This window comes from Perna viridis, chromosome 1 (assembly GCF_037379345.1).
Source record: "Perna viridis isolate PV_CMFRI_1.1 ecotype Kerala chromosome 1, ASM3737934v1, whole genome shotgun sequence".
Classification (NCBI taxonomy): domain Eukaryota; kingdom Metazoa; phylum Mollusca; class Bivalvia; order Mytilida; family Mytilidae; genus Perna; species Perna viridis.
This window is the reverse complement of record NC_142445.1, coordinates 14217121-14232546: the sequence shown is the minus strand read 5'-3', so window position 1 is coordinate 14232546 and position 15426 is coordinate 14217121. Positions and strand designations below refer to the sequence as shown.

Sequence of the window (15426 nt, the reverse complement as noted above, 5' to 3'; positions counted from 1 at the left end):
ACTAGCTGTTTCGTTTCATTGATCATTTGTATAAGAAGGTCTACTGAGTGGTGCTTTGAAATAGGGAACTTACCTTATCTGGAAACGAAACCTACTAAATACTAAAATGTGGATTTATTTTATTCGTGGATCAAGATATTGCACTGATACGGATGTAATTTCTACAAATATCTTTATCATATTACACTTTTAGTAAATATTTAAATTTATTAAATATCAAGCTGTTCACATATTGCAATATTCGCATTTTCATAATAACAATATAGCAATACATCATAATGGACAGTTCACACTGTAATATCTCTAATACTATGTAATTATATTATGACATAGACATGCAAGTTTGGCTTCAGTTTCTTTGTTTTCCTTGAACATTCACCAATCTACAACAAGACTTTCATCGCTTACTATTTACTTTATGTGTAGACATATTTTAGCATTTTAAGAGGTGTGCCATTGTTGAATAAAATAGACTAGAAAACAAGTACAAACACATTTTAGGTGTGTTCCACTATATCGACAATTTGAAATACAATATAAACAGGACATACAAAACCTAAAAAAATATACATTTATCAGAGAAACTTCCCACCGCCCCATAGCCCTACTTCCAATAGTCATTTTTTCCATTCCACACTGTCTAGATCCCATTGAATATGAAGTCTATACTTTTCCTGAATGGAAGAGGCTACGAAGAAAAAAGTCTTTTCCAAAGATATTCGTTACATTTTTATGTAAATGCCAACATAATATTTTTTCTCTTGATTTCTCCATTTTCAATTTGCCGACCAAATGAAGAGGTTTCTTTTGTAATTGATGTGCAGATCTGAAACTACCTATGATATGGCTTTTCTTGTTTACCACTTTCCTCAATCTTATTCCACTTCTAAGAATATTGGCTAAAAAAGAAACAAAGACTAATACCAATTAATTTTCAGGCAAAAATAAAATTTGAAAAATCGCTTAAATCTTGCATATATCTCAGAAACGGTTAGGTTCAGCCAAATTGCTGAAATGATCCTTATCATAAGGCCTACAAACAAAAGTCTCCAGGGATAAAAGTTGTCAGACGACTCCATGTAAGAGTTATTGCCCTTGAAAAATAAAAATTGATTTTTTTTTTTCAGATTTCAGCCAATATTTTGAAAACTATGTTAGATGGAAATAAGCTTTCATTTAGTGAAATGATCTTTATGATAAGTCGTATCAAAATCTTCTCGAGTCAAAATTGTTGGAGAACTTCTTATTAAATGTATTGCCCTTATATGCAAAATTCAACCAGGTGAGTGATTCAGGCTCCTGAGAGCCTCTTGTTTCCTAATGTTTGTACCTGAAAGTAATCATCAAAGAGACTTGAAAAACTCCTGAACTGTACAACATAAACCGTTGAAAAATTACCAATTTTCACATTTATTCAACTTGATTAACATCAAATCGCTACATCGACATTTTACGATTGTTTACTGAATTAAGACTGTGTCATTCAAAACGACATTTAGAGAAATGTATATAAGTTTGTTTATTAGATAATACAAAACCTTAAAACAAATTGAAAAGTGAAAAGTGAAAAAAAATCGCCAAAATGCGTTGATGATAACGATGGTTTTGAGGAAAAGACAGGGAACATAGAGCACAATATTTAACCATACTTCCTACTCCAAACTTTTACATCCATTCAAAATATAAAATGCTCCGAGTTTTTAGTTGAGTTCGGGTAATTTGTTTACTTTCGATTTAATGTACGAGATATTTTGATTGTTTTATGTTTTTGTTATGTGGTTATTCCCCGTTTAGTCGTTATCTTGGATAATCCCTCCGAATCCTGGTCCCCTTGATTTTTGTTTTACATCTATTCATAATACACATACCCAGCAATCCTGAAGCTTTGGTTGAAGCAGAAACAACTACGTCGTTGATTAAAATATTGAAGTACTTCCTGTCCTGGTGAATGACCTTCCTTACAAGTAAACAGAACGTATTTCGTATTTTGAATTCGATTAAATCATAATTTCCATTAATGCAGATAGTAAGTCTTTCAACACTTTGTTCTGTGCAATTATTTGCACTCCAATTGTAAAACATGCCATTATAAAGAATTTTAGAATCTATATTGAGAAGAATTTTATCATTTTGACTCCAGATGAAAATGTCTGAAATATACATTTTGTCTTCTCGAAAGTCATCACTTTCTGGAATTATGCCAATATTGATAATCAGTTCTATAGAAAGAGAAAACAAAGAAAATGCTGTTAGAATTCATCCCATTTTTAAAAAAAAAAATACAGGTGATTCCCTCATAGTGTTTTTTAATTGCAGTATATAAGAAAATGAAAGACGAATCGCACCGGGCCTTCAAATAAAAAAATGGTAAACAAATAAAGTTTACATTACAAGTAGTTAAACTGTTACCCTTTTTTACCGTAACACTTGCTAGAAAGTATATAATGACGCTTGAAAAAAGTCAAATGCCATTTTGGATTGGGTTATATGGGTTTTATAACTTAACGACACATGAATTTAATACAAGATAATATTTTCTATCAAAAATAAATTTTGTTCAGATGTGATTCAAAGTAAAATCTACGCAAACATGTATTGGCATATCTATAGAACATAAATATTTTTTTGTGCAAGAGGACTCTTACAGCTCTTTATAATAATTTTTTTATTATGCTGATGTCGTTAAACTTTACAAAACCTATGCACATTGTATGTATAGTACAATTTACGTAAAGTATGGCTTTACCTCCAGGAAAATGCAGAATCTGTATTATTGAGTAAGGTTCCATGCTTATGTCAAAACAAAGAGGGTACTCAATTCCTTCAACAGTAACCTCAAAATGTGGATCACCCTTTCCTAGAATCAAAATAAGTATGCTTTTGTCAATAATTTTATTTCCAATGATAGAGTTAATTATAACAAATTTGTAATATCATAAATTTCAAAATTGTTTGAACAGGTATGAGAAAAATTACGATATCCAAACTATTGGACTAGATTCATTATCAGATAGAAAAAAAAATTCCTAAACTCAAAATTACCCCATTCAGATTATTTAATAGCAAAGACTTAAAAAAATCAAATCTAAAATCTCTCTCTACAGATATCTCTCTCTCTCTATATATATATATATACGTCTCAGAATGTGACGACTCTATTCGGTACACTGCTCCATCGGATCATATTGATACAGGGAAGATATGTAAACGTATAGAAAGGTCTGAAAAATTCCCAACGATGTTAGAACTGTTAAATTTGCGATGCAAATTTTTGGTCGTTCCCTCCGCGGGACTCGTACCCCTGTGACATCTATGGCAACACCGCCTGCACAAAGTCCAGCGCCCTAGACCACTCAGCCAGCTAGGCTATATCAAAATATAGCTTTCGCTGGCCGGGTCATTCCTCCTCGTAGGATTAATCTAGGGCTGTAACAGATGTCACAGCGTTCGAGTCCCGCGGAGGGAACGACAAAAAAATTGCAACTCAAATTTGACAGTTCTGACATCGTTGGGAATTTTTCAGACCTTTCTATATGTTTACATTATCTTCCCTGTATCAATTTGATCCGATGGAGCAGTGTAGCGAATAGAATCGTCACATTCTGAGACGTTTATAGTTATATACATGTAAATGTGTTACCTGAAAACCGACTGCCTTGTCTCTTCGGTGGAATTTCTGTAGGACGGAATGCGGCAGCATACACTTATACAAAGCATGAAAATATGAAAATATCTTTAATAAAATTATACTTTATTGTACATGTATTTGTTTCCTCGGGTCTGCTATATTTTTTTTAAATCAAATGTCAATTGACAATGAAAAGAACACTTAATATGTATAATACAAGATATGAATAAGCATTTGTAAATAAGGCACCTTTAACGTAATAGAAAAAAAAGTAAAGCGTGATATTGAGCTCGATGATAGGTAATTCAGATCTGCTAGAAGGAAGAACAGGGGTATCTAAAACTTTCTCGACAAAACGATACAAATATAATTCTGGCTTTGATGGATGCAGTCGACATTTTCTTGTTAAGCATTTTTTTTTATAGAGTAGATAAATACAAAGATAATTTTTATCTCCACATATAACCTTAAATCATGATCGCTAGCGCTGTACTAAACTAAGTAACTCACCTCTTTCACTATTTTTTATGATATCAGGTTGACCCTTGTTGAAACATGTATCGATTGATAAAGTCGTTTGTGGTGTAACGTAGTCGTACTGTAATAAATACATTTTAAAGTCATTGCATATAAGATACTCATTTTTTCAAAATATATATATTTAAGTACACACAAAATTCATACACTATCAATGGTAAAGTGATTCATGGTGAAGAAAAATCCACCAAACAAATGGTGCTTTTTCAGTCTACATATGCTATACTTTCACAAAACAACAATAGTTTCTGCATTCAGATCTGCACTTTTATGAAAATCATACATTCATTTCCCACTGAAACCAACCAAATGAAGCCAAATCAAGAACCATAACTCTTCCAAAGTGCAAATTTCATGTACGATCTATATGATTTTTATCTCAAAAGCGCAACAACCTAATAAAAAAATGAAGACTGGTTACGTGATCAGTAACTGTTTCAGAACAAGAAATAAGATTGAATTTGGTGGGTTTTTAAAATGCATGAATCACCTTCTGTCTGATTTGTTTTTAGAAAGGCTGGTACTTAATATTTAAAAGTTTATGTGGGTTCAAATTTGAAATCGTTAAACATTTAATGCCTAAATAAAATTATATCTCTGGAAAGTATATATATGTGACTTCTACTATTTGGTTAGATGACATGCGCTGACATTAAACACAAATATATAAAACAAATATTTGAAACAAAATATATGAATTTTGGCAGTGACAAAGTTAAACGTTTGAAAAGCTGATATACTGGGCAATTATTTAAAAAAAATGAATTTATAACCTGTATTGCTAAGGTCAAAAGCGTCTTGTCAAGTCGTTGTAAAATAGCCGGATTTGATATGGCTGTTTTTAACATCATTACTTCTTTTATTCTATTGTATTGCCAAATGCTTCTCACTGTCTTCTCCTGTGTATTTGTTTGAAGAACAATTATGTGAGGATCCGACAAAATTGTTAAACCGTTAGCTCCTAGACCAATCACTGTTGAATTTAGATCTGAACTTGTTGAATTATTAAGTAATTTTCCTGATATGACTAGTTCAGCATTTTTGAAAATGATTCGGAATTTCGTTCGTGTTAAATATCTATCATTCACAACATTATTCGTATATATAACATGAAGATTTTTCATCAGTGTTGATGCCACTTCGTCATATAAATTATTCATAACCAAAGAAGATGACGTAATGTCCAATATATGACGGGAATACCCAAAATTCTGAGCAGAAAGTTTCGTTGTGAGCAGTTGATCTGCTTCTTGTCCCAAACTAATTGTTACTATTGGAATTCCAAGCGTGTTTCTGGATTGCACACGTTTAGTTATGACACGTCTATTTTTAACTCCAACTGATGCATGTCCACCAGTTAAAAATAAAATAATAGGTGATCGTATGTCCTTTAATTTTTCCGTATGTAGCATTTTGATACTAGCAAGCAGTGCGTCGTGTATATTTGTTGCTAAAACGAGATAAAACATGTCACCATGAAATATACATAATACTAATCTATACTGCAATCGTTCTATTTGAGCAACCAAAATGCATCGACAGTAACTTTATTGATGATATACGAACACTGACAGTATATAACACTTTAGTTCCTTCTACTTTCCTACTCTTGTATGGACTTCATGTAAATAGTAGCGTCACCACTATCGGGGGAAAAGGGGGGGGGGCTGGTGGAAAAGAAATGTAATTAACAGGTCGTATAAAATTCTTGATAAACAATGATGATACTTGCAGTATAAAAACAATAACAGTATATTTATTAGAAATAAAAACGATAAATAAATTCCGCACAAATCGGGGAAAAAACGCTTTGTGAAATCTTCCGCGTTACCATACTCTACGTCTCATCCATATAATGTTTATACATCCAATCAATACAATGGAATTGATTATATATACATCTGATGATCTCATATACAAATAGAAACGAAACTGACCGTGTCTATGAGAGATATTGCATATGCTTAAACAATCATAGTTAATAAATTGTTAAACAGCAGGCTCTTGGATATGAAATGGGATACGATTTGTTAACAACAAAAAACTCAATGCATGAAAAGACATAAAATATATATCAAACAAAAAACAATACAGTATTCACGAAGCATTTAAAGAATCTGTCTAAAACTTGTGAAACAGAAATAAAATCAGAACCAATTATTATTGAAGTGATAAAAACTTTAAATCGACAAAGACAATACACAGAGAAAGCTGAGAGAACTCGTACAATGCATACTGGAACCGAATGAAATGGCAAAAGAACTAAATTAATAATAAACAATCCAAACTCTTACCAATTTAAGGGCATCGTCTAGATTCGTCGGGCGGGAAAGCGGCTTCCTACTATTTGGAAAACCCCATCGTACTGCTATGTCATGCCCTGTGAGTTTGCGATGCAATTTAAGTTAATTATAATTCTTACCTCCACTAGGACTCATGTGTTTTATCATGTTCTTAGCATTTTTAATACTGGGTTTAGACACATTTTGCAATTCACTCTCTAGTAGGCCGAATGTTGTCTGGAATACTAATATATTAAACCTGTCTTCTGGTGCCAACTTTTCCAGAATAGTTATCATAGATTTCTGAAGTTCTCTTATTGGTGTGCCTGACATAGAGCTGCTGGTATCAAGCACAAAAACTATGTCTTTGGGAATGGCTTTAAGTTCTGTAGGTGCAAGGAAGTGAACGAAGAATTCATCCTCCACCTTTAAGACAAACATTAAAATTGTGTTACTTACCAAGAGAACCTCGAAAGTTAAATTTCCAATACTACAAACAAAGATTTGTTTAAATAGACAAGGACTACGTCCGCTAAAAAAGAGGAAAACCCAATCGTTCCACATGCCACATCGCAATTTACAACATAAACAGATGAACGATACGATGAACGTTCCAATCTCAGCTTAGAATGTCATTATTGAAGAAATTACTTCAGTAAACATGCAGACAATGACCATTTCATACCTTCTTTTAACAGTTGGCCATTCATCATTTGTATCAGATACTTTAAAAATGATGCATTAACAATTTTTAACTGAAAAAATTTAAATTTAAATCTGTTAATGATGCTAACAAAATTTTGAAATCTTCTACCATTTCCACGTTATTTTTTTTTACATTATTATCCTTTGTTGAATTGAATGATATCACCATGATAGGTATGAAATGGTTTTGATAGTATCCCTTTGTGACTCCTCTCGGGGAGCTTTATTATTTTTGCCAGACTATTACCGGATTATAATCGCTTTCAATTTGACGGATGCCGCCAGAGAAGCAGGAAATGCTTACCCTTTTGACGCACCTGATGACATTGCCGTTTTTTTTATAGTTTTTTTTTGTGGGGGGGGGGGGTTAAAATTGCCAGCGCTTTAGATATTTGTGTTACGTGTCGTTAACCTAATCTTATTTTAATCGGTTTGCTACTTTGTGAACATGTTTGTTTGCGCTGGTCTTAGTGCAGGCGGTGTTGCCATAGATGTCACAGCGGTACGAGTTCGAGTCCCGCGGAGGGAACGACCAAAAATTTGCTTCGCAAATTTGACAGTTCTAACATCGTTGGGAATTTTTCAGACCCATATATATATATATATATATATATATATATATATATATATATATATATATATATATAAACAAGCGAAAAAGTAATCCGGGTTTGTAAAACACTATTGCTTACAATAATCTCCCCTGCTTCGGAACTCCTTTCTACATCATAAATGACTTCAACTTGGTGTAAACATTCCTGTTTGTTTGAGAGTGCCTTGTATGTTATGTGTGCTGTCTTGTTTGAAAGTCTTCTCACATTGACCTTGTTACTTAAACCTATAGCAGTATAGTTGATAATTTTATTCAATGTTATTACAGCATGGAAGAACTACAGGCTTAATCGAAGAACTGTTTTTTTTTTTTAAGAAATAGTTTATTACGATAAAACAAACAGCAAGCATTATCTTAATAAATCTCATAAAAATTGATATTTCTTACGCCAAAGTCACATATGAAAAAAGAACGGGAAAATGATGTAATAAGTGACTAAAACGAATTCCGGTATTATACATCCTTTTCATTTCAATATGATTTTCTGCTCGTGATTTTTCATCGCGTACTAATGCTTACGTTATACACGATAGCTTAACTTTTCATTTTTTTTTTTTATTTGTAGATTTTCCGTTTGCCATGAAGGCAGCAAGCCTTTTACACTGATCAGCTGAATTCACGGAAATATACTTTATTTAGTGCATCACTGATCGTCCGCCAAAATAAGAAACGACAAACTTTTTTTCATATGTTATTACGCTTCAAAATCGCCAAATTATATACCCGCCAAAGAAAAAAACCCTGCCGTACGATCTATATCTTTCATCTTTGTCATTTAGTGCACAGGCTTATCTGCAATGCGCGAAATAAAATAACCTAATTTTAATATGACTGTACTTAATTATTTTATTCTCATCTAATAGTTTTCATCTCTAACGCAAAACTGATAAGCATACTTTTGTTTTGATTCGCACAGTGAGATGGTATAAATAACAGTTTCTCATATAACCTTGATAAAATACTTTTTTGTGACCGATATTTTGGTATGTTTTCGTGTTCAACTAAATCATTCGGTAAGATGCTGAGATTAGGTTTTATGACGCCAGTAATAAAAGTTAGCAGTGCTTTGTATAGATCATTTGATAGTTAAGCGACTTTTTGTGGGAGAGTGAATTGTATAACGCGACTGGATGAAAAGTATATCATAAATATGATCAGACTTAAATTAAAAAGATAATTTAATCAAAACATATCTATAGATATCATCATACCTGTGTTTTTTGTCGGCCAAGCTGCGGGTAACACATTGAACCTTGTCAAACGGCTTTCTTCTGTGATTGCTATTTGTACATGGAGGTTGTATACGTTTGTGCAATGAACTACGAATGTCCCAATGGTATACAAACCCCTTACTCGTTTCAGGACTTCATGATATGTAAGGACAAGCCTTACAGACTTTGACGGTGGTACTATTATTGGAAGCCGAAATGCATTGGTATTTTGTAATCTGGAGAAAAAATTGTTTACATGTACACGTTAGATTCGCATACAATAATTACCAAGAAGTTTAGACAATAGAGAAAAACAGATCTAAATCAACTCATTGACAAACTAATGAGTTAAAACAGATACAGTATTTACTCCATGGTTGTTTACTAGAAGTCAATGTTTAACGAATTTTTACTGTGGTTATGAATAACTAGTCAAAGTATTTATTGCTGTAATATTCTTTTATAGAACCACTTACTGATTAATATTTATTTTTTCTTGCGTTGTTTCTTTCTCAACTCTTTTACTCTCTTTATTGTTCCGGTCCTCTACTATTCGACTCAAATATGTTTTGCCATCAATTTCTCTGAAAATATTAGAGCAAGAAAAAATTTGCCTATGGTATAAAAGTCCCTTCACAACGCTTTAGTTACAAATACAAAAAATATCATTAAACAGGAGCTTCATGTGGCACTGAACAAGTAAACATATAAATTATTTGAGAGAAAAATATTAGTGTGTTTATTGCATTGATTTAACCTAAGCTTAAAATTTGAAACAGCTTTGGTGTTTTACTCGCTTCGAGTACGATCCCCGGCCGGGCCCAGACTTGAAGACTGGTAGTCACTATCGTACATACTGTGCCAGATGAGTACAGAGCATGGTTTGATAGATTACCCAAATTATGATTGGCGTCCTGAAAAAACTTAAAATAACTGCCACTTGGCGTAAAACTAAATTCAAGCAATCAATAAAATGTATATTTTTCCATTAATATCAAATTCCCATTTCAAATAATTTGCAAACTTTAATAGACACAACACTACATACGCAATACAAATACTCGCACGGAAATTCAAGCAATCCATAGAACTGGAATGCTTTCCCATGAATATTCAATTCTCATTTCAAATCAAATCAAACTTTATAAAACAAAACACTACAAACACCATAAGATACATAGGACGACAATTCTAGCAATCAAAGAAATTGGAATGCTTCGGCATGAGTATTCAATTGTCATTTCTAATTAACCAATGTAGGATTGGCAAACCTTGAGAGACACAACATTGCAGACACTATTAAAATATTTAAAGGCTAACTCAAAGTTGATTTGTTGCACGACCATCTTATTTTGTCCTTCAAATGACCCATTAATCGTTACATTCAGATATTTTGAAAGTAGATAATTTGAATGAAAACTACACTTTTTTTTAGTTTAACCACCCCCCCCCCAAAATAAAAAACGGTCAAAATCTACTCTATTAATCCACATTTCTTGATTATATTTTTTGAATAGTTGAATACTCTATGAAATCACAAAATATGAGAATGTTTTATCGGAGTTTAGTTTTAAGAAAAACGTTTTGGTATTTATCAGGTGACTCCATATAAAACGCATGAAATTTAAGGAAAGAAATTAGAAACCAGGTGCACCGGTAGGGTAAGCGTCCTCTGCTTTTCTAGAAACACCCGCCGAGTTGCTCATAACCAGTCAAGTCGAGGGTAGACAAACGAGGAAAGAAAAACTATGACCCGTTCAATAAATTAGTTTTCATGGTGTAGATGGATACACCATAACGATCCACGAGTTCATGATGACGACCATGAAACTTCTGTATTGATGACTTCAATTTTGTAGCAACATAACCCTGTTCCAGAAGCCTATTTGTTAGAGTTCTAGAGCGATACAAAAATACGATACTTCATTTATTTAGCACTATATAGGACTAAATGGAGTAGCGGGGCACAATTTGTTCTCACTGTTATGCCAACCGTATGTTGAAAAATGCGTGTACATGTACCAAACTGGAGAACTATGTTTTCGATCAAAATTCCAGTATTTGACAACATTCTTTTCGGTATACATGAAAGAATATTAAGAATCTTTTTTTTTTCACAAAGTATAAGGAATCTCTACCAAGCTACGTATTTCTATCTAGTTATACCGTATTTTTGGAGTAACGAACATATAATGCCAATTCTCGTCTATTAGGTATTACGAAAACAATGAAATGGTAAAATTGTATTTTTAAGGTCGATACTATTAAAGTCAATATCAACTTACAGAGTAAAATTCTTGACTAAAGCATCTTTTGGAAATGGAATATTTGCTATGTATGTTTTGTTAGCCTTGGATGGATTGAAAATCGTCAAAGCATATTTGGTTTCGGCAAACCTGTATCGGACATCCGTTTGGATTTTCAGTTCAGGAATAACAAGTTTCTGAAATGAAAAACAAAATCGTCTGAAATATAAACAAAAATACGCAAAGATCAGCGTAAGCAAACAATATTTTCTCTTTTTTATGAATTAATATCATATCTTCGATTACGCTACGTCAAAACCAGAACTGATTGGCCAATTTAAGACAAAATTGTCAACCCATAATACAGATCTATACTTGTATTTTGATTAAATGTTCAAGACATATTTTTTCAATTAGCAGAAAAAGGGGGATTTTCAAGGTATTCAATAACACACCTGGAATCAGAATATTGCTTAGTTGGCCGTTTTTATAAGTAATTTCTCTAAGAAAACGACCATTATATTGACAGTGGTGTCGACCTCGTCAATACAAATCCAGCATCTTAACTACTCAGCAAACCTTCCCTCCACACAATAACTCGAAAACTTCTTTTATTATCCTACGTACATGCAGAAAAGTCGCCACTTAAATAGATCATGCAGTCATCATTCATAAAAAAAAAATGAAAAAGAAATAGTCATTAAATATGGTATTGGGATAACATTTCAGTATGAAATTTGAAAAATGTGATTTAAGTACTGTCTTTAAGATTCGAGATCATACCTTTACTTGGGTAAAAGGCACATGTTATCCTGATATATTTATCAGTGGACATACAATTACTCACTTTTGAAATGTTTAGAAAACGTCCTTAACATTCTTTGTAGGTATGATTAAGGAAGAATTTCTATTTTTTTGCAATATTTTCTTAGCTTTATCGTTTTTTCTTAACAAAACAAAAGAAAGAGTAGAAAACATTTTTACGTCTTCTCTGAATAATTTTCGATACAATAAATATTGTGCAATATTGCGTTTTGTTTTGTTTTTACTTTTGTCAAACAGCTATTTTCTGACCATAGAATTCCAATCACACCGTTCATTATTCAAATAATCACACCGTTCATTATTCAAATAATCACACCGTTCATTATTCAAATAATCACACCGTTCATTATTCAAATAATCACACCGTTCATTATTCAAATAATCACACCGTTCATTATTCAAATAATCACACCGTTCATTATTCAAATAATCACACCGTTCATTATTCAAAAGTTAAATATATTAATGGAATAGTTTAATTGCATAGTTTCTTTGTAGATGTAATCATGCAATAATCAGCTTAGTCTAGCTGACCCGAACCTGTCTCGACAATGGATACCAAGGGCGTAATAATTGATTTCAAAATATAATGACCGGGTCAACTTCCGATGATACCATCATGTAACCTAGGCAGCTTCTGGTGACATACCTGATCAGATACCGATTATATCAAGATATAAATAGCTGGCAAGCTTATGATGGTATCAAGTGGTCAAGTCCTATCATTTCAAAATACAATGTATAGTTATTTGATCAGCTTCAGAAGAGATATAGATAAAGTTACCAGGTCAGATCAAATGATATGAAGATATAGTTACTTGGTCAATATCCGATGATATACGGAATATTACATGTCAAAATTTGTATCACATCCTGTATCAACTCGAGACTACTATATCACCCAAGGGCCATAGGCCCGCGAGGTGATATAGCTAGAGTTTCATCGTCAGGTTCTGATGACATATAATTAAAGATCAAATCACATAGTCAGCTTCCAATACAATATGAGTTAGACACATCCAACAACCGAGCATCGCACTTATACATTTTTCTTAACGTTTGTTTAGACATAGCAAATGGGACGAAAGCTTAATGGAACGAGATGGAATAGGTAAAGTGTGGTAAAATAATTCAGTGTACCGTTTAATTGATTGATTGATTGTTGGGGTTTAACGTTCAAGCACCAATATTTCAGTTATATTCAGACGATGAAGATGAAATGGATGATAAAATGAACATGATGATGAAATGAAAAACAAGGGATGGGACACAAGGATAATAGGGTCGAAAAATTTTGATTGCCAATAAAAAAAGGGAGGGATGGGTAAGGTTGGCAATTTAGCCTCCTGTTGCGGAGCGCAAAGGTTCCTTACTCCTATCGAATACCACAGCATGGTTTTTTAACGTGCGAGGAACGTGACGAACGTGACATCTTTCCCAACACGGTGCATCACTATGGTTTGCGGTCAGGTTTTCCGTATTATAGCCTGACAACCCCAGCATGTTACACGCCAGGGGTACCCCATTCCACCACCTTGAGCACACATTCCAGATGCTCTGTGGGCCGAGCGCCTAGTCCCCGGCTACGTTTCCTAGCACTATTTAGTCGCCTTTTACGACAAGCTTAGCGCTGCTACAGGCCTATTCTTTTGACACCCGGACCCACGGGGCCAGTGTACCGTACGTAGATACTGTAAATAATAATTTATTATTTTTTATTTTGTTTTTGAATTGCATATTTTAAGTCATATAAAAAGGCTACTGTTATTTTGAGTTCACTTCCCTGACCTATTTCTGCGGGTTTTTCTGATACCTAGTCCGGTTTGACTGAACGTCTATCGTTAGCCTCGCCTGCGATGCTTTGTATTAAAATACAGTTACCTTGCAAATTTTTAATTATATCAAAATATAGTTACCTGGTTAGCTTCCGATGATATCAAGCATGTACAGATCCCAATTACAAACGTAAAAAAACACAATGTCTTCATTGTTCCTTTAAAGTTAAAATATTCACATACTTAGCGTACAATGGCACCAATTGCTCTAATGAAAGACTTAACGTATCGGACCAGTAGGTGTTACGGCTATAACATCAACTGCCTTTGGTTGAAAAAAAACATGCAATACATTAATTCACAGCTATTGTCTTATAAGAAATAGTTCTAGTTTCAACCTATAAAGTCCGTTTTTACATAAGTCATGATTACAAAAATACCAAGAGAACTGGCTTCGAAACAAACCATCTGTATTTTTCAATTGTCTACAGTTATTGTGATAATACAAAATGCAGCTTTTTTTTAAGATTCACTGTACTGATAAGTCTATAAGTTGTATGTTATTACCTTCTTCAAGTGGTTTATTATCAAAACGCCTCAGCAGCGTTTCGTAATGTTTGTTTTGCTACTGCGACAGCTTTTTGTTATAGAAGTTATCATAAACGTACTTTATAGATTTTAGGACACTTGAACTTTCAAGAATATTCAGCGAAAGTCATTAAAACAAATGCACACATGTAGCACTAAAGAGTAAACGGAATAATATTTGTCAAAATCTAAGTTGCGGAAACAATTTTATAAGATATTGTTATTAATTCATAAATTAAGACACATTTTCATGGTAAGACTGAAGACCTTCTATGACAAGTAAATTGTAAAAGAGGTTTTCGAGATAGGTACAGCTTGTTGTCCTTTGTCCTATTTGTTAAGGGGCTTGTATTATGCATCGATCAAAGGAGTTAAATCCGAATTAAACAGATTTCTTTAAAACGTTGTATTGTTGAATTTTCCCGCCACTGTCCCATGTTAAGGGGAGGATTGAGCGCTCGCAAACATGTTTTTCCCCGCCACATATTTTATATGCATTTCCGAAGCCAGAAACCCTTAGTCCAGCGAGTAGTCGTCGTTGTTTTTTTATGCTCATTGTTATTAATTTTACGTGTTTTGTTTTCTTTTGATAAGGCCGATTTTCGTCTTTTATTAATAATTTCACATATATTTTTTTGAACATCATTGAGGACCTGTAGTGACCTGTAGAAGTTTAATTGAGTTTGTTAAATGACTTTTGATGGATGACTGTCTCATTCGCATCTCTTATTTCTATATTGTAGTACATTTTGCAAATTCAGCTCGAAGTTTTGTTGATTCTTGGGGATTTTTTTATCACAAACATCGTCTTTGTAGGGAGACCGAAAGAGGAAAGAACGGATTTATGGTTTTTAATCATCTCTTCTTTATAGAGTGTGGCAGTAGTATATGTCTTATTAATGCTATGCTTCCCCGCATCTAGTTTCGTACCAGCTGCTCCGGTGGTGTAATATCTATTTTGCAAGATTTATTTTGGACTCGACTTGATTATAAATCGTAATAGTGTCCGGTAATTT

The 15426-nt window shown here is 33.2% G+C and overlaps 1 protein-coding gene across 1 annotated transcript; it reads right to left on the bottom strand.

The window, feature by feature from the left end:
- Positions 1 to 479: 479 nt before the first annotated feature.
- LOC148627370 (inter-alpha-trypsin inhibitor heavy chain H5-like) lies at positions 480 to 14171 on the bottom strand. The gene is made up of 12 exons (XM_088571894.1): positions 13964 to 14171; positions 11262 to 11419; positions 9453 to 9560; positions 8977 to 9212; positions 7845 to 7990; positions 6588 to 6873; positions 4939 to 5615; positions 4139 to 4226; positions 3641 to 3703; positions 2747 to 2857; positions 1869 to 2219; positions 480 to 899 (listed from the first exon to the last, which is right to left on the bottom strand). Exons 1-12 carry the CDS (start codon positions 14033 to 14035, stop codon positions 664 to 666), a joined length of 2532 nt encoding a protein of 843 aa, XP_088428020.1. The 5' UTR covers positions 14036 to 14171; the 3' UTR covers positions 480 to 663.
- Between the last annotated feature and the right edge of the window lie 1255 nt (positions 14172 to 15426).